This window comes from Dipodomys spectabilis, unplaced genomic scaffold (genome assembly GCF_019054845.1).
Source record: "Dipodomys spectabilis isolate Male_0828 unplaced genomic scaffold, ASM1905484v1 ptg000125l, whole genome shotgun sequence".
NCBI classification, from domain to species: Eukaryota; Metazoa; Chordata; class Mammalia; order Rodentia; family Heteromyidae; genus Dipodomys; species Dipodomys spectabilis.
In genome coordinates, this window is record NW_024870802.1 from 5,075,850 (window position 1) to 5,096,016 (window position 20,167).

The window sequence follows — 20,167 nt, forward strand, 5'->3', positions numbered from 1 at the left end:
CTGCTGCTTGGGCTGAATTCCTGGCTTTTCACACGTGCAGTGTGGATGGAATGAGTGAGGCTGTGTGGACAGAGCTGTTCTGTCAGGGCCACCGACAGAAATCCTATCTGAGAATCCTGGGGTGGAGGCTCCTGGCTCCCCAACAGGTGTGCGAGGGAAACTTGACCTGGGCCTGGCTAGTGTGAGGGGCTTAGGCAATGTCTACACCCGATGTGTCTGGGGATCACAGGAGCGGTGCTGGGCTGGCTGGCTGTGAGGAGGGCACTCGGTCTGGGATTTGGTCCAGAGAACCAGAGCACAGTGCAGGACACAGCCCTGGAAAACAGACTGCTCTGGCGAGTCAGAACTCTTCCTGACCCTTGGTGTAGCGGTGACCTTGGTCTCCTTGGGGGCTGTACAATTTCACTAAGAATGCTGGGAAAGAGAAAAGAGGGTCTCAATGAAGTACTGGAACTTGTTTAAATACAGGTTCTTGGGCCCAGTCTAGAGAGAAGAAGTTTATAGATGGATTGTGTGTGTGTGTGTGTGTGGGGGGGGGAGGGTGTATCCAGGAAGCTGTTTCTTTTGTTGTTGTTTGTTTGTTTAGTTTTTTAAATGTGGCCGTGACAAAGCCAGTGATGAGTTAGGATTCCTTCCAGCTTGTTCTTCTATAGGCGATGATGTCTTCAGGCCAAACAGTTGTCCTCAGCTGGCTCTGTGGATCTCAGTCTGAACCCCTTGTTTCGGCCAAGTCAGACCTTCATCCCCCTCTACCCCCGCCCGCCCCCAAGGGCCTGTGGTTGCCAGGGTCACAGAACAGCTGCTCTCTAGAGGGAAATCTAGACGCTTAAATGACCTGAGTTTGGAAGCAGGCAGTGATAGCCTCTTACAAACGGTGACCCCGGCCATGTCATTATGGGTCTCAGTTTCCAAGACCAGCTTAGTGGAGTAAAAAGAGGCAAGTGATTAAGAATCAGGTGATCTGATCTGAGGCCGAGTAACTTACTATCTGCCTGGCCTTGGACCAATCAAACTGCTCTTCTCTGAGCCTCAGTTTCCTCAGTTATAAAACAAGAGAGTTTGTAAATTGATATGACAAATTGAAACCACTTTGTACAACCACTTAAAGACAAATTGCTGTTTAAATTTAAGAAAAAAAGTTAAATAAGAGAGTCATCCCATGTTTGAGTTTCTCAATTAGGGGTACACATTATAATCATGTAGAGAACTTTTCAAATTACATATTCTTACCCTCCCCACTCTACTAAGTATTTGACATGGTACATGTACTTCCAGAATGCTGAACAAGTATTTGTTCACATTCCTGGTTAAAACCACTCAAACAGTCACTCTAACAATTTAATTATAACATCAATGTCTGGCCTGCAATTGGGACATAGACACCACAGAGACTTGTTGAGTTGATCCATAGGATCAACATCTGGTTTGATTTTTATGTTTCCCCCTGGGCATCTGATCTACCTGCCCCTGTTAAGTTGCCTGTACCAGAAGTTAACCATGAAAACCATATTCAACCATACATTTTACAATTGATGGCACCTACTTTTCATTTCCAGAATTTGTTATCAAAAAATACTGTCAGCCGGGCACCAGTGGCTTACACCTGTAATCCTAGCTACTCAGGAGGGTGAGAGCTGAGGATCGCGGTTCAAAGCCAGCCTGGCCAGGAAATGCCATGAAACTCTTATCTCCAATAAAACTACCAAAAAATTGGATGTAGCACTGTGGCTCAAGGGGTAGAGTGCTAGCCTTGAGCTGAAGAGCTGAGGGACAGAGCTCAGGCCCAGAGTTCAAGCCCCATGACTGAGCCTACCCCAAAAGAATAGTATCATAGGTTGGAGATGTGGCTCAGCGGGAGAATGTATGTGTTTGGTATGCTTGAGTTTAATCCCAATCATGCCAAACATTAACAAAAATGAACATCCATTTATGAATGATGGCAACGTAGATTAGATGAATATAGTATACAACATTTTTTTTTCCTGATCCTGAGGCCCTGAATTCAGGGCCTGGATACTATCCCTGAGCCTCTTAGTGCTCAAGGCTAACACTCAGGCCACAGTGCCACTTCCAGCTTTTTCTGAGTAGTTTGTAGGAGAGAAGAGTCTCATGGACTTTTCTGTCTGGATGGCTTTGAACCACGACCCTGAGCCCACCAACAACGTATTTTTGTATGTGGTGTTTTATTATACCAAGCCACTTTATTATTTTATTTATTGCTTGTTGCCTATATTAGAATGGAAGCTAGAGTCACAGGCAAGTAAGACACCAGACTCTACATGTCTGGGGAGCCATGCAGGGTCAGCACGTTTAGGTCCACCCAAGTGAGGAAGGCTGACAGTTACCTGTAAGTTCCTGTAGTGGACAGCACTGCGACAATGGCTCACCTTCGCTGCCTCCTCACTGGTGTAGAACAGCCCACAGAGCTTGCAATAAAACCCAGTCCTGGGAACCACGAACTCCACACCTGGGGGGAGGAGGGATGAACAGGCAGTGTTACAGAGGCAGTGGGAGGCCCCTGTGGTCCAACCAGCCGGCAGAAGAGTTCCATCCCTCCCTGGCTGTTGACTTTGGCCAGGACCTAGCTTCTCCAAGCCTTACCTCAGTCTCCTCATTTGCACAACAGTCACAGAGATCAGTGGCTGCTTCATTCACAGGGGTAATTAGGAACGTAAAGGCTGTGCTCCGAGAGCAGGGCGGTGAGCACTTCATAATTAGATGTTCTGCCGTCAGAAAACAATTCGAATCTTGTTTGGAAACCCAGGTCCAGGCTCTCCTACCTCAACCTCAACTTCCAGGAAGAGGAGAAAAGTCAGGGCTTTCTTGTCCACCTGTCTTTGGGTTCCATTTCTCCATATCGTACCCCTCTCCGCAGTTTCGGTGATTAAGATTCTGGAAGCATTCTCTGATTTATTTTATAATTTCTTTCAGTAAAATAAAACTTGAAACTATATAAAATTGAGGAGAGAAAAAAAAAAAAAACCACCCAGAGCCACTGTAATCCAAATACTTCCTTCCAAAGAATATCTTGTGGGGCTCTCCTTATTTCTTGGCAGTTTTACTCATACCTTAAATGCTATTCCGTGTCCTTCCTTTTCCAGGTAATGATGTAGCATCCACGTGTCCCCGTCATCCTGCCCCCTGTATCTCTGGCCCATCACTTAGTAGCATTTCACTTATGATCTAGTGAATGTAACTCAGACTTCTAGGCCATTCTGATTCCAGGAGAGAGAAACAAGGCCTTCCGGACAGAGCGAGTTGGTGGTGACACAAAGCAGAGAGGAGAATTCATATCTGAAGCCACGGTGGCCAGGCCAGCCTCCACCAAGGTGTTTGGAAGGTTGGCTTAGGAAAGAACCTGGTCCTGAGAGGGTGTAGGTCAGATGCTAAGAACCTATATGATCTGGGAGTGACCCTCCAATGCACCCCCACCCCCCAGGATTTTCTTGCCTGAAAAATGGAGATACAAAGAACAAGTTCTCTGTATACAAGGTAGCTGGAAGTGATGAGAGAGGAGGGTGTGAGGGCCATGAAAGCCGGGCTGCCCTGGAGCTAAACCAGGGGAGTAAGGCCGAGATGCCCAGATCCCTCTTGCAAGTTGGGGGCATGCCCTGCATGGGTGTAGAGCACATTGGCTGGGTGGGGCTGCTCCCCTCTCCTGTAAGAGTAGGGGTGTGGGAACTCCTTGAAGGGCCTCTACCACAGAGGGAGGGCCCTGAGCTAGCCTGGGACCAAAGTCCTGGCTTCCGTCTCACCAGGAGCTTCATGCCTAGGAAACCCTGTCACGAGAAGCAGCCTAAACTTGTAATTAATAGTTGGATGGCTTCACTCTTTGCTCAGTGGCTCACGCCTGTAATCCTAGCTACTCAGGAGGCTGAGATCTGAGGATCAGGGTTCAAAGCCAACCCAAGCAGGAATGTCCCTGAGATTCTTATCTCCAATTAATCACCAGAAAACCAAAAGTGGCACTGTGGCTCAAAGAGATAAAGAGTACTAACCTTGAGTGAACGAGCTCAGGGACAGTGCCCAGGCCCTGAGTTCAAGCCTCATGACAAATATATATATATATATATACACACACATATATATGTATATATATATACATATACACACATACACACACACACACACATATACGTATACACACATACACACACATGTATATATTAATATGAAGAGGGATCTCTGAGGGAGGAACAGAGGCGGCCAGGAGGCCTGCCTGCAGCTACCACCACTGCACTGCGGTTTATGCCTAAGTGCCACAGAGCCTCCAGCAGTCCCCCAAAGTGAAAGTGTCTCACCCAGCAGAGGGGACCAGAGGGAGCAGAATGCCCTCCTCCTTCTCCCCCTCCTCCCACCTGACAGCCTCAGTCCCCTTTCTCACTGTTCCACAGGGAGCCCAGGCTACAACAACAACAAAAAAGCTCTGCAACTGAGCCCACCCACCAGAGAGAGGTGGGTGACTGAAGCCACATCCTCTCTCCTATACCAGACCTCGTAGTGTGAGAGCCCCAGAAGCCGAGCTGTAAGACAGGAAAGGATTGGGAGATTGGAAGGCCTTCTCTCAACATACTCTCAGAATGCTGAGAGTTTCCTGAAAACCTCAATCAGTCCCCGCTTGATAGGAATTCAGTTGGCAATTCTACCCCAAACTTTCTGGGAGCTTGGGGGACAGACAAAAGCCTATGCAAATGGTAAGTCATTTACAGCTTACCTCTACTTCCTAAGATAAGGAAGCCATTTATCACGAGAATAAGATTGTATCACATGATTGGTGCTTGTGACTTCAAGGATATTGATTAAGATTGTATCACATGATTGGTGCTGGTGACTTCCAGAATATTGATACCTGACTTTCTGTACTCTACTCAATAAATACTTGGAAAATGGACCTTGGGCACCTGAAGCTGGAGAAAGGCTTCAGGCACCTGGTGCTCTAACTTCAAGTCCATGGTCCGGTGTCCATTACTGCCTTGTCCCGGTGGCACTGGGTTGCGACACTGTAGGGTCAGCCAACTGATGGCACCAGGAATAAAACCCTGGGGTTTCCACTATTCTCCCAGACAAGGCCTCTTGGTCCCTGACCTGGGATCTCCCAACCACTCGTGGGGCACAGCTGCCTTAGGGGCGTCCACAATACAGGAAGCAGAGGCTGAGATTAGAGTTGTGGCCCGTTAGGACCAGAGCAGTTTAGTTCCCATTGATGGGCTTCAGGGAGAGATTTTTACATGAGTAAAGATCCCTGTTTCCATAACCAAAAGCTTGGGAAGTCAGGTGCTCAAGTCTTATGCCAGTAATCCTAGCTACTCAGGAGGCTGAGATCTGAGGATCATGCTTATCTAAAGATCATGGTTATCTAAGGATCATGGTTCAAAGCCAGCCTCAATTAACCACCAGAAATCCAGAAATGAAGTTGTGGTTCAAAGTGGTAGAATGCTACCCTTGAGCAAAAAAGAGCTCAGGGAAAATGCCCAGGCTCTGAGTTAAAAAAAAAAAAAAAAAAAAAAGCTTGGAAACCACAAGATACAGAAAAAATGGAACTTTAGGGTCAGCTATGTCTAGTGCTTTTATTTGTCATTTTATGTGTGTTTTCAAAAAATTTTTGTTTGGAAACCCATGTTTAATATGTCTTGACAGAAGCCAAGTGTGGGAGTGCTGGCTTTCTCTGCCTGCCGATCTCTCTCCAAGGCTGCCCCCAGAGAACCAGCTCCAACCTTTGGCAGCAAATCCACACACCCCCCCCCACCCCCCCAGTATCAGAAAACAAAAGCTTTGGAGAAAGAGAAGCAAAGGCAAGAAAATGCGCAAACAGCTCTTAACCCACACCAGAATACCTAGGGTTTGCTTCAGGCAGCCATGCCCACCATAGGGGTTTGGGGATGCCTCTAGAATGTGGGGACCTGGTTGGTGGCAGCATCCAGAATCACCATGCCAGTCTTAATGAGGCCAGAGACCCTCTCGTTTTCCAGCTTGTATTAAGTACAATCATTAAAGCTGCATTTGCCTACTAATAATAGCTCCTGGCCTGGGTAATTATGACTCTGTCATCTTAGTAAAGCCTGGGTGGGTAGGGGCGGGGGGTGGGGGTGGGGTGCACTCACTTTTTGCCAGCGAGGCTGTTTGGTTCTGGTAGGAACAGGCCTTGGCAGGTTCGTGTTGGCTAGGGTCACACAGAGCTGGCCTGAGTCACATGGGCAGTGCCCTTCCCCGGCCAGGCCCATTCCTAGTCCCCGAAAACAAGACTGGTATCCCTTTTCTCACAGTGAGGAGCCCAATCCTTAGCACCCGATTTTACCTCCCTACTCTTCACAGGGACAAAGCCGGAATATGGTCTCTGCCTCCTTGAAATCTGTCGGTAGTAACTGATTAGGAAGCATGAAAGCCATGGTGATAAGAAGCATCCTCAGTAAACATTCTGAGAACAACCAGTAAAAACAGACAACCCTCAGGAAGTACTCGTGACCGGAAGTCACCACAACTTCCCGCACACACATTCATTCCATCCTCAATAACCCTCCTGGGTCAGATTCTGTTACTCTCCCTGCCTTGTAGCAGAGATGAGATTTGAATCCATGGACTGAAGCCACAGCCTGTGCTCTTAACTTCGGCACTTTGGCACAAGAATTGTCTTTCTTGTGCTATGCTTCCGTCTGAATTCGGCAGAGTGGTCAGAATCTGACAGTGATCTTGAGAAATCTCTGGGCTTGAATTTGCTCACCTGGTAAACACAGGATAGAGCGGCACAGAGCACAGATTTTTCCTCCCAAGGGACCACTGAGCCAATAGTTCTCTGCCATAACTGAAGACGAGCTGATTTCAGTTGTAAACCACCTAAATGTCCCTCCCCAGGTAGATGACAGAATATGTGCTTCCCCAACCGCACAGTGAAGTACTAACAGTCAAAAGAATCAGACCATGCCTCTCAGTGAATGCTAAGCAGAAGTCAGGCAAAACCAGCACTACAGGATTCCCTTGCATATAAGATGCTAGAAAACACACAGAAAGACATCAGTGGCTACCTGGAGACTGAAGTGGAGGAAAGAAATCTGAGGAAACTGGGAAAGGGGCAATGAGCAAGGTTCACCATCTTGACGACCACTGCCGTCTTACAAAGATACACACACACATCAACACTGAACAAACGGCCCCTTTTAACTACGTGTATTCCAGGCTGGGAAGGTGGCTTAGTGGTAGAGTGCTTGACTAGCATGCATGAAGCCCTGGGTTCCATTCCTCAATACCACATACACAGAAAAAGCTAGAAGTGGCTCTATGGCTCAAATGGTGGAGAACTAGCCTTCCGCAAAAGGGCAGTGCCCAGGTCCTGAGGTCAAGCCCCAGGACTGGCAAAAATTTTTTTAAAAAAAACATGCATTTTATCATCAGATGGCTATGCCTTAGTGACACTGCTTAAAAAGCCAAAATGAGATGCCATTTTCCTCCTAACAGGTTGGCAAAGATGAAAATCCGATATCCTAAGTTGGCAAGGAGGTGAGGAATGGGAACTCCCTCTCAAGGTAGCAGTGAGGACTGCTAACATCATTTTGGAGTGCAATTTAGTAGCAATTATAAAGATTAAAAATGCAAATATATACAGTCCTGCAATACTGCATCCCCCTCCCCCAACCTGGCTAGCATCCTGTCTCACCAACACGCAATGGGAACTTAATAGACAAGCACCTGGGGAAGGAGCAGGGGACAGGGTGAGGACTGACTACCAGAATTTAAACCCAGACTCTAGTCTTTGGCAATCATTTGCTTGTGACTCTGCATCTCAGGTTTCTTTTCTGAAAAGCTGCCTGGTGCTGAGTGATAGTAAATGACAGTTCATCTGGTATGACATTTTCATAATGGAAAAGACAAATCAAGCTAACAACCTAAATCCTCACCAGGCGAGGAAAGGATCAACAAGTGTGGGTACAGGGTTTACGATGGGATATTTGCAGTGGTTGAAAGAGAACGTGTTCTCTGTGGGCTGACACAGCGAGCTCTTAAGAGTAGCCGTTAAGAAAGAAGTACTTACAGAAAATTAAAAATTAAAAGAAAAAAAGTACATCACAACAATATTCAGAGTGTGATCTTATTATTATTTTTTTTTTTTTGGAGGAGAGAAGCTCTCCCACATGACATGACAATGGCCATCTCTGGAGGCTGGGGTGGAGAGACAGACGAGGTACGACCTTCACTGAGTGTCTGTTTTTATTTGCACCTGGACTGAGCCCTAACTTAGAACCTTGCACTCTTGCTTGGCTTTTTCACTCAAGGCTGGTGTTCTACCTCTATACATATCTCCACTCCCAGTTTTTTTCTGGTTAATTGGAATAAGAGTCTCATGAATTTTTTCGGTTCCTGCTGGCATCATATTGTGATTCTCAGACTTCAGTGCCCGTGGTAGCTAGGATTACAGGTGTGAGTCACTAGCATCTGGCAATGACACCTTTCATATTGACTTTATATGACTCTTACTTTCTAAAGATTTCTTACAGTAATCTTTGACACTTTCTGTAATGGAACACAATACAAAAAGTCACAAATTACAAAGAAGCAGATTTCACTCTTAATTTCTGCTTGTGTCAATTAGATTCCAGGTTTTTGGAAGGCTGATACTTGTGTTATTATACTCCGCATTCTACCAGAATACTTAGCTCAGTGCTATGGGATTTAATAGATGCTCAATGACTAATCAAACGCACGAATGAACTGTTAATTCCTGGCTTCGCAATTCTGGTTTCAAAATGCCTATAGATGCCTCATAGTTCATTCCAAAATCGGTCTGTCTTTTCTCTTTTTTTCAATTTTTTTTATCTTGAAAGGTATAATACAGCAATTTGTCCCTTTAAAAAAAAATTGCAGCTCTCTAAATCTGACACTACAAATACCATACACTTGGACGAAAGAAACAGAACGGGTTTTGCTGTTGTTTTCAAAGGAGAAGGAAAAGACAAGAGAAACATGGTAGAAAGGGTAAGCCTCTCTTTGATTAGCTCTGTGAGTGGAGGCTCTGGGGTCAGCATGGCTGTGGGCTTGGCTTCTCACACTTCCTGTAACACTTCCCCAAGTGACACTCTCTGAAGCTCTCCCTGAGAGCAGCTTTGACCATTCCTTAATCTTGTTTTTTCCCAACCTTTAAGAGTCAATACAGAGATCAAAAGGTGGTATCAACTGGAATGAGAGTTGCTAGTCAGGTTAGTTAGTGGTGGTGGTTGAACTGGCCAGAAAACTTCCTTAAAAGTTCCTTTCCATGGTGCACTGAGACTCTGCTTCACTCTTCTGTCTGGAAGTGTGGGTGAGGCAGTGCTATTAGTGAACTCCCTCCCCAGTCCACTCTTAACACATCCGTCCTTGAAAAACCACTCATTGGGTCCAATTCTGTTTTACAGCTGAGAAGATTAAGGCTCAAGAAGGTATAATGATTTGGCTGAGGACATGTGGTCATCACGAATGGAATAAGAAGGACAAAGTCCCAGGTGTGTGTGTGTGTGTGTGTGTGTGTGTGTGTGTGTGTGTGTACTGATGCCTTTATCAACAGAGGTTGCAAAGCCTGCTGGGATCAGGGCTGGACTTAAAGTCTGTGTGGTCAGTAATCAGGCATTGGAGAGTGGCCAGCCTTTGTTTGCCTTGAGTCTAGTGTGGTTCAAGGTTTGTTTCCTTGAAGTATCTGGTCTATCCTGGGAAACTAAAATGACAAACTATAAAAATAGCCTCTTGCAAAATGACAACATTAAAAACAACAAACACAACGGAATGATGGAAAGCCTTCTCAAGCTCTGAGAAGTTGCTCGAGACCTGTAATTTCCTGGAGCTGAATATTTTACTTACCTAGAGGAATGCTAAGTTCACTGAACACATCCTCTGGCTCCCAGGAAGGCAAAGAAAGGGGTTCTTTAAGCTCCGCCTCAGTATATTCTGGTGATCTCACGCCCAGAGATTTCATTTCCGTGTACCTGGAGCTTTCTGCAAAACATGAACACCCCTCCCCCCGGGGGGAGGAAAAAAGGAAGAAGGAGAAGAATAATGAAGCACAGCATGTCTCAAAAGAGTCCCTGTAATTCTGTCCCCTGTACTGTGTGACTGGGACTTGTCCCTTGGACTGTTTAATCACATGGGGCTGGGGCTACCACTGCTAATTAGAACCAAAGCCCTATAATTAAAAGCATTTTCCACTGCCAAAAAAATGCCACACACAATAAAACTTGGCCCATCTTTGTACTTGGCCTGGGGGGGTTGGACAACTAATGCCTTCAGATGGGATGATCCACCCCTACTCTCCCAAACCGGTATCGCCCCATCTCTGCAGGCACAGAGATTGTTGAAGGGCAAAAATTGTGCTGACATCCACTGAGTCTGGCCAAGAAGACCATGCCATTCTCACCCCAGGCTCGCGGAGCGGGGTTATTAAATATGAACTCCAAACACTGGGTAAGCTAATAAACCACTAACACCAGCACATGTTGGGACCCATACTGCAAGACAGAAGGGGTTCCGTGAGAGCTAGGTGAAGATGGCGGGGATCCTTTCTTCTTGTCTGCTCCAGACAAGGCTGGACCTCAGGTATTACCCTACCCATGCCAGTCACCATGGAGATTCAGGTCCAGAGGGAATAACAGCTCAGGTCAGCTTGACATGGAGGAAACCCCAAGCCTCCAGGTCACTGCAGGCTTGGCTACCCCAAGGCTCTGGGTTGAGATGCTATTTTTTTTTTTCAGCCTTTTCTCTAGATGTTATGCCCCAGGACCTTTACTGCAACCTCAGTTTACGACACAAGCTTTCTATAAAATGAATCTCTAGTCCTTTTCACTGTGAGAATCATCAGAGCTACTCTCTCCCCTCCCTACACTAAGCCCTTGATGGATCTCAGATTCCACTTGGCAGAGAAGCCAGAGCTTAGCCTATTTTAAACTCTCTAGTTCATGATGTCACAGTACCCAGCATAGCCACAACATCACCTCCGGTGGAGGTGGAGTGGCTCCCGGGACAAGTCCCGTATCACTGTCAGACCCTGGAGAAAAATGGGACTGAGATGGTAAGAAGGGGAACAAGCCATTTTCCCCAGTGAGACCCTATAGTTTCCTTGCATGTACCCATTTTCCCCGACCTGATAAGGAAATAACCACCAGAGGGTCCCCTGCTGTCCAGGCCGGGGTGACTGCCTGATCCCAAGTTCTTTTGGCTGAAGCAAGAAGCTAATTGCAGTTGTCCGAGACCCTCAGAAAAGTCTATCCTTCGCTGAGTTTTGCTTCTCTGAATACATGCAGCTTCCTATCTGATTTCCTTCCCACCATTCCCTGAAAGCACAAAGAGCTTAGCCAGGCCGTTAGAGGCTGGCTTCCATGAATGCAGGACTTTCTGCATGGGCTTTCCACCAGTGGAAAACTCATGCATGCCTGTGCCAGTCTGCACATGCCCATACTTCTTCCTGGAAGCAGTGGTCCGATCCGCCCAGCCACCCCTGAGGAATGGGGAGGTAGTTACCCTCGGTCAACACGCCTTGGCAAGCCTGGCTTTGGAGGTTGCTTTCAGTGGGGGGGCCGGCTTTCTCCTCCACAGGACTGCCTTCACAAGCCCCATCTTCGGGAGACCCTCCGGCCTTGCAGTCATCGAGAAATGGGCTAGGCTGCCGAGCCCTCTCCTCTGCTGGCTGGGGGGAAGACATTTGCTGGGCTGCAGGGGCTAGGCGCACGTCTGAGCCCTCTGCTCCCTTTGCCTCCTTCTCGTAGCAATCTGAGTCCTCCAGTGAGAGGCCTGTCTCGCATTCAGCTGGCTTCCGCTCAGCATCCAGATTTAGGCCAGGCATCTCCACGTCCGTGTCACTGGGACAGCGCGTGGAAACAGAAGGCAGTTGTCCGGGCAGCTTGAGGCTGATGTCTGCAGTCCCATTCCCTATGGCCTCTCTCTCCTTGCTGAAAGCCTTGGGCAAGTCCAGGTCTAAGCTGGCCATCACACACGGACATATTTCCTGGCAGATTTTGTCTTTCTGGCTAATGGGCATAATTTCTTCCAGCTCTGGGATGTCTGGTTCCATGATAAAATCTTCTTCTTCTCCCACCTCATCCACTGTGACCAGCTCCTCCATGTTGGTGGGGTACCAACTCTCTCCTTCTGCCTCGCTTCCACTTTCCCAGTCTTGTTCCTGCATAAGAAGGCAGAAGGGATGTGAGAGGGTGGCCCAGAGCATTCGATCAGAGGCACACACCTACCCACAAAGAGCCCATGAAAGCAGAAGGATATTGACTGTTTTCTCTCTACCTGGGAAAGGTTTACTGGGTAACTAAAAGCTGTGAAGCATCTCAGCACCAGTGGCCTCACACCTATAATCCTAGCTACCCAGGTGGCTGAGATGTGAGGATTATGGGTCAAAACCAGCCTGGGCAGGAAAGTCTATGAGATTCTTTTTGTTTGTTTGTTTGTTTTTATTTTTGTTTTTGTCGGTTGTGGGGCCTGAACTCTGGGCCTGGGCGCTGTCCCTCAGCTCTTCAGCTCATGGCTAGCACTCTACTACTTGAGCCAAATGCCACTTCCAACTTTTTCTGCTTATGTGGTGCTCAGGAATCGAACCCAGCGCCTCATGCATGCAAGGCAAGCACTCTACCACTGAGCCACCTTCCCAGCCCTCTATGAGATTCTTATTTCTACTTAACCACCAAAATACCAGAAGTGGAACTGTGGCTTACATGGTTAGAGCATCAGAAAAAAAATTAAATATAAATTAAAAAAATAAAAGAGTTGTGAAGTCCCCAAGTCCCATATAATCAATTCATTGCCAGGGGGGTGTTCCAAAATGGCACAGGGTTTAGAATAATCCCTTAATGCTTAATCCACCATGTTTGAAATAGCTCAAAGAATTTTAAACTCTTGAGACATCACAGGTGTTCAATAAGTAGCTTTTGAGTGAATGAATGATCGAGTCACAAATGTGTACTTACTAGGGCAATTTCCTTGTATATGAAGGCATCAAAAGTCATAATGGCAAAATCCCTCACACAATACCTCCAAACACACTCCGCAGCAAGGGTGCAACTTTCAGCTTTACACCTGATCCCTCCAAAACTATCCCCTGGTGTTCCGGGCAGCTCTTCCGCTCAGCGGACACATCTAGATCAGCTTCTCCTGACCGGAAAGGCACGAAGCTGGCCGTGGTCCAAGGACATTTCTTTTTGCTGTAGAAGCCCAGCCTCGGAGAATGGTAGCTGCATTTTTCTTTTTTAATTAGGTATGGTGATCTTTATGAACACAGTACATGGCTTGTTAATCCTAGGGTCTGGGCTTGCTGAGGTCAGAGGCCCAGCTCAAGTACCGGAATCACTGCTCCCCACCCCCCTCAGGGACTGGCCTATTTTGGGAGCCTGGCTGAAGTCTGAGAGTTTTTCTGGGGGCACATGTTATGTCTTAGGAGCATAGCCAAGTTTGCTGGAGTGTGAGGCAGAGCCCAGACTTGTGGATCACCATCTCCCCAGCAGGGACTGTACACAGATCCCAGGCAAGGAAGTACTTGGGGTGGGGGAGGGCAGGGACCGCCCATTCATGGAACCCTGAGCAGACACCTTCCACACACAGTGGGTCAGAGCCAGGCAGGCTGAGGACACCTGTGACTTGGTTCCCCGACCGCTGAATGCGACAACACAGCTGGGGTGTGGAACCTGTTTACCTTCTGTGTCCTGGCGCCTTCTGGAAATGAGGACTCTGTCTCTTTCTCCTGATTGCCCACTGCTTGGGGACTTTCCTCTGTGCCTTCCCGTTGCTCTTTTCCAGCCTTACCAAAGGAAGAACAGAACAAACAACATCAAGAGTGAGCAGAGATAGAGAAGAGGGGAATGGCAGTGTCAAATGCATTTCTCACACATCATTTTCTTTTGTGTCCCAGGATCTCCGAGAGGGGCGGCTGCTGTGGCCACCCGCTTTACAAGTGGGAAAACTGGGGTTCAGAAGGTTAGGGAAGGCACTCATGGCTGCACACAGATGGAGGCATAGGCATGTCTTGAAAACTGGCTCAATGTCTCTAGAAATCCCTGGCCAAATGGGTATCTTTTGCAGTGAGGGTAGGTAGAGAAAACCAAGGGTGAACGCCCGGGGGCAGCCCATCATTCACATAGCCCCATCTTGACTATCGGGGGAAACATTAGTATTCTGGCTCTTTGTGGGTGGGAAGGGAGTTGTCACACAATCAGGGCCCTGCCACCCTCTCTTTTGCTCAGTCTCCATCCTAAAACACCAGCCTAGCTAGTACTCCATTTCTTCTCACCTTCCTTCTATTCTTCTACCAGTGAAGGACCCCAGGATAGTGCTCATGGCTGAGGAGCTGACCACCTGACAGCAGGTGTTGGTTAGAGACCCAGGGCTGCTCACCAGACTTAAAAACAGGGTGACCCATCTAATAGTCTGCAAGTCCTTCCTTGTGGCCTATTTTTGTAGTCTGTGAGCTAAGAATGCAATTCTGTAATTTTGAACAGTTAGATCTGAAATGTTTATATAAATACTGACCTCAAATGTTCAACTTTACCTCTTCCCTTATGTAGACTGAGTATTCTTCATCTGATCCTTTGTAGAAAAGGCTTGCCTGTCCCTGCTTTAGAAGTTTCTGGAATGTATGCTTCCATGACTTAAACTTCGATCATCAAACCAATGCCTCCCAGGTTTCCTTGGGGCAAGTTGCATTTTCCTGGCATTTTTGGCTGAAGTTGGTCTGAAGTAAAGGACACTAGTTCTAATTATCTATAAGCAGACACACCTCCTGACCAGACAAGCTTGCTGGAGTAGGAAGAAATCTGGAGCTAACTGGTTTAACTTGTTACTACTGGACAGAGACAGATAGTTCAAATCTTCTTTCCAGCTTCTAGATTCCACTGAAATGGAACACTTAGACATCAGAGGCTGTAGCTCCTACCATGCAGCCATCCACTTTGGTCTATTTTTAATCTTCCTGAACAAATGATCACTGTCCTCTTTTGTCAAAATAATCCATACCCACCAGGTACCTGTGGTTGATGCCTGTAATCCTTGCTACTTAGGCTGAGATTTGAGGATTGCGGTTCAAAGCCAACCTGGGTAAGAAAGTCTATGAGACTCTTATCTCCAGTTAACCACCAAAAAGCCAGATGGAGCTGTATGGCTCCAGTTAAGAGTGCCAACCTTGAATAGGAAAACCTAAGGGGCAGCACCCAGACCCTGAGTTCAAGCTCCAGTACCAGTGTGTACACCAGCACATGCACACACATGTGCACGCGCACGCGCACACACACACACACACACCCCACAAACAATTCCTGCAAACACATGCCTAGAGGAACACGATAAAAATATCTCCTATAGTTCAAGCTGGGAGAGGCAAGGACAATTTGGGGACCTGTCTGAAAGCTCTCCAACTAGGCAGAACTTTGCTTTTCCTCCCTGTAGCAAAGGAACAAGTATGTAACAGACAAATACAACAAAACACCCAACTCAGACTGTTTCAAGTAGGGCCTGGCCACAGCAAAACCTCCTCCTAACTGGTCTCTCCGGTCCCCACACATCTTTTTTCCTAAGGTGGTCAAAAGTGATCTTTCAAAACTATACAAACTATCCCATGCTTACTGTACTTTCCTGCTGAAACATTTCCTTTGCTTCCCCTTGCACCTAAGATACAGACAGGAAAGTCTTTAACCTGCCCACAAGGTCCTGCATGATGTAATACCTGTTGACAAATCAACCTCACCTTCCAACATGGGATGCTGGCTCTCTACTTCAGCTGCACTGGCTTCTAGCCATGTACAGGGCCTTTACACATGCTGTTCCTGCCATCTGATCTCCTTCCTTTCCACCCAGTAAATAGGTAAGCTTCCTTCAACTCTCAACCATGACAGACACTAACAGTGCCATACACCTTCCCTCTCTAGTTCATACAGATCTTCTATTGGAGAATGACTTGATTAGGACGTCTTTCCACTACAGTGTCAGACCAGAAACCCATTCAGTCTTACCTACAACTACTGCTGGTTGCTCCATGGATATTGTTCAATAAAATGGAATTGATCAGAGGGGATGGGGCTTGCTCCTGTCTCTGGCATGTGGGAACTCTGAGCTCAGAATCATATGCGTGCTGTATTTGGGGATTATTTTTCCTATTTCTTCCTCTTATGGGCTGTTTATACTAGGGGTTGCACCGTGTGGGCCCCTGGGCTGCATGGGACCCACAGACACAGTGTGGCCCAGTTTCTAAAGCAGATGATACCATACAGACCTGGGGTCTTGCTGTAGGAGGAGGGCAAACTGACAGCAGGGGACACATGTTCCCCTTCATCCCCACCACCCCTCACGTCGGGGCAAGATGGATGAGTACTTCTTTTCCATGTCTTCTTTATGCAATGACCTGACTTTTTTCCTGCTTCTCAGGGTGCTGTGGTCAGGGCTGGGCCTCCTGGATGGGCTTGGCTATTCTGAACACAGGGCAGCTCAGGAGCCTTTTGACCCTGACACTTCCTCCTGAGATCTCAGAGGGTCTCTAACAAGCACAGCTCACTAAAGTGCCACAGCTGCTAGATGGCCACACCCATTTCACAAATAAAAACATGCAGGCAGAGAACAGGGAGTGAGTGACACGATCGGAAGCCAGGCTCCTCAAGGGCAGAGGGTTTCCCCTGGAAGCCAGTAGGAGGCCCGCACCTCCCTGGCACCTTGGACATTTCAAAGTCCATAGGGCTGTAGGACTCCCTCGAATGCCAAATCTATAGCTGCTCAAGTCCCTCATATAACACAGCATGGTATTGTATATAATCTGTACACAACCTCTCAAACACTTTAGATCACCCATAGATAACGTGTAACACCCAATTACCACGTAGATGTTATACCATACTGTGTATTCCCCCTAATGAAGGCAACAAGAAACATCTATACATGTCCACTACAGATGTAATCTTTTTTCCCAACTATTTTCAATCCATGCTTAGTTGGCTCTAAAAACATGGAATCCATGGGTAGGGATGACTCTATCCACAGGCACATGTTTCTTAAAAACATCAACTGGGTCAGGTGCCAGTGGCTCACACCTGTAATTCTACTCAGGAGGCTGGAATTGGAGGATCATACCTCAAAGCCACCCAGAACAGGAATGTCTATGAGACTCTTATCTCCAATTAACCACAAAAAGCCACAAGGGGAGCTGTGGCTTAAGTGGTAGAGCACCAGCCTTGAGCACAAAAGCTCAGGGACAGGTGCAGAGTTCAAGTCCCAGGATTGGCCAAAAAAAAAAAAAATCTACTGGAAGTTGGGTGCTGATGGCTCGCTCATATCTATATATACTCCTAGCCACTTCAGAAGGCTAAGATCTGAGAATCACAGTTCAGAGCAGACAAATCCATGGAATTCCATGTAACCAGCAAACAAGCTGGAAGTGGAGTCATAGCTCAAGTGGCAGAATGCCAGCCATAAGTGAAAAAGCTGAATGAGAGTGCAAGACCCTCACTTCAGGCCCTAATACCAGAGGGGGTCCTCAGGGTCACATTTAAGTCTTTAGCAAGATCCGCAGGTCCTTCAGGAGCATCCCAGACCCCACTTCTGAATCTCATCTCCTGCTAGGCCAGTCAGGAAAATCAGGAGCAAAAGGGGCAAAAGATGACTAGGCATTCTTTCCATAGGAAGTCAGGCATTTGTGCTGTAGGCGCCTGTATCTTTCTGAACTGAGCTATTTTACAACTCTGTTATAAGCTGCAGAAAACTCACTGCTCATAAAGTAAATGATTCTTGTTCACAGAAGTGTAAATGAATTTTATTTGGTAGAAATGCAATGGTTTTCCTCAGGCATGGGCTGGGGGGGGGGGGGGCAGGGGGAGGCTGGGGGAAGGGAGGCCAGTTCTACAACCTTAGCAAATTCATCTCAGCATTCTTGGTTGCTTATGCAGCTTGTCTGCTCTTTGGAGTCTTTAAGTTCTTTTTACCATAATTACATCTTATAGTAGTAAGATGGAATTAATGAGTTGAATAAAATCTTTAACATTTTATTCACTATGTTCACACCAGTTGTAATTTTCCATTTTAAAAACATTATCCTTTACCCAGCCAGAGTGGCTCACTCATATAAACCCTAACTACTCAGGAGGCTGAGATCTAAGGATCTCAATTTGAAGACTCTTATCACCAATAAACTAACCCTTCTCCTCTGTCAGGAAAAAATTAAAAATCCAGAAGTAGAGCTGTGGCTCAAGTAACAAAGCACTAGCCTTGAGCAAAAGAAGCTCAGGGACAGCACCCAGGTCCTGAGTTCAGGCCCCAGGACTGGCACAAAAAAACAAAAACAAAAACAAAAGCAAAAACAAATGATCTTTTAATAAGCCCTAAAGATGCCCCCTTGTTGAGTATCTCCAGGTTCTTGAGTCTTTTGTTTTTGCTTTTGCCCTTGCTACTGCTTCTACCAAGAACCCCAACTGTCCTTTTCCAGCTCAAATGTGCACCCCCCCCCAGCTGTCTCCTCTGTTTAGACTCTGCACCCCTGGAGAAACTCATCTACTGCCAACTCCAACATGTTTCCATCTTAGTCCTGGGTCTGTGTAGTAACATGGGCTTGGTTTTCCATGTACCTAGTAAACTACCCTGCCAATTGTGACTTTACTCACGCATGTGGGTATAAAGGACATAGGAAGGACCGTGACTCTTCCAGGAAGAGAGTTCTGCTACTTCTTGAACTTTGTCATTGTCATCAACATCTGGGTCAGGCTACTAGAGGATCTGCATGGATTGTAGTTTCCTTATTTAGACCTCCCCATCTCCAAACCTTCACTAGCTCCTCCATACTTAAACATAAAGGCTTTGGCAAGAAGGAAGCAAAGCCCAGTTAGAAGACCAGGCTGGCACCAGGAATTCCACGGGCCACGCATCCTTTTAGACCCCGGTGTGCAAGGGCCAGCTGGCTGCCGTGTGTTATTATTAAAATGGAATGAAAGCCTGTGGGCACTATGTAGAGAAACACATCATGACTCTGTGTAACCTAGGGGGTGGGGCCCCTCTACTTTCCCACCTCTCGTGGGAGCTCTGGGATTGGTGGGTGCTTTTCACAGGAGGGGGGGCTGTGTGGCCCTCAGGTCTAATCTCCTTGGCAGACTCTGTGGGGTGCCACACCTCAGGGCCACTCCACCCTGGACAAACAGGACCAGGGAAGGCCTTCCCACCATGCCCTTCCCAGACATGTAGTAAAAGCAGCAAGGTGCCTTGGGATTTGAGGCTCTGCCATTTCCTGATCAGGTGTCCTCCAGCAAAGCTCGGTGCCTCAGTTTCCTCATCCGCTACAGTAACAGTGCCGGCCTTGTAAGATGTAAGTGACTCAGTGGGCACCTGGCACCTAGCCAACACGCAGCAAATGCTGAATAACGATTCAGCACCCGCCCCGCCGCAGCTGGGGAGAGGCCACTGGCGCATTACCTCATTCTCGGCCACTTTGCGGTCCTTTCTGCCATCAGCCCCTTCTTGGTCTGGGTCGGGCCTCTTGGTTTTGTTTTTCTCACTCTGCTTGGCCTTGCTGCCCTCGGGGGTCCTCGTGCCCTTGGGCGGCAGCTCCTCTTCTCTGCCCGAGTCGTCGGGGTGAGGGTGCCTGCTCTCCCGCATCCGGGCCTCGTCTTTCCTCCTGGACCTCCCAGGTACCTCCTGCTGCTGCTTCAGGTACTTGTCCAGCTTGGCTTTGGGCTCTTTCCGGTAGTAACCATCTTCTCGGCCCTTGTAGCCGGACACAGAGTGAAGGGGGCTGGGCGACCCGGGCCTCAGGTACTTTTCCCGGTGGCCCCTCCCTCCGTCCAGCCGCTCGTCCGACTCGGCCTTGTCCGTCTGTCGGGGGTAGTGCTTGCGATCGTGCCCCCACACGTCCATCCGGTCCCTCTTGTCCTCCCCGTTCTCTCTCCACGAGGCAGGGTCCCGCTCATCCTCCCTCCTGGCGTAAGGAGAGTGCTCCCATGAGTCCCGTCCGTTGCCCCAGTCGGCCCGGGAGGGGCCTGGAGGGCTGTGGGAAGAGCTGCAGGAGGTGAAGCTCGGAGTGTGGGACCTCGGGGACAGGGACCGGCTCACTGGGCTGCGAGACCGGGGCCGCTCCGGGCCGTATCTGCCAGGGAGCAAAGGAGCAGGGTTTAGAATGGACACCCCTGGGCATGCAACCCCGCACTGACACTCCCAGCCTCTCCTACAGATATGTGGGGCTGGACACTGCCATCAC

The 20,167-nt window shown here is 47.9% G+C and overlaps 1 protein-coding gene across 1 annotated transcript in view; it reads right to left on the reverse strand.

The window, feature by feature from the left end:
* Positions 1-20,167, reverse strand: part of Rbm20 (RNA binding motif protein 20) — a 170,032-nt gene that overhangs the window by 1,660 nt on the left and 148,205 nt on the right. The window contains exons 9-13 of the mRNA XM_042689441.1: positions 19,387-20,056; positions 13,646-13,750; positions 11,473-12,130; positions 9,820-9,954; positions 2,346-2,467 (exon numbers count right to left, since the gene is read on the reverse strand). Coding sequence (XP_042545375.1) covers positions 2,346-2,467; positions 9,820-9,954; positions 11,473-12,130; positions 13,646-13,750; positions 19,387-20,056 — 1,690 coding nt within the window. The remainder of the gene's footprint in view (positions 1-2,345; positions 2,468-9,819; positions 9,955-11,472; positions 12,131-13,645; positions 13,751-19,386; positions 20,057-20,167) is intronic.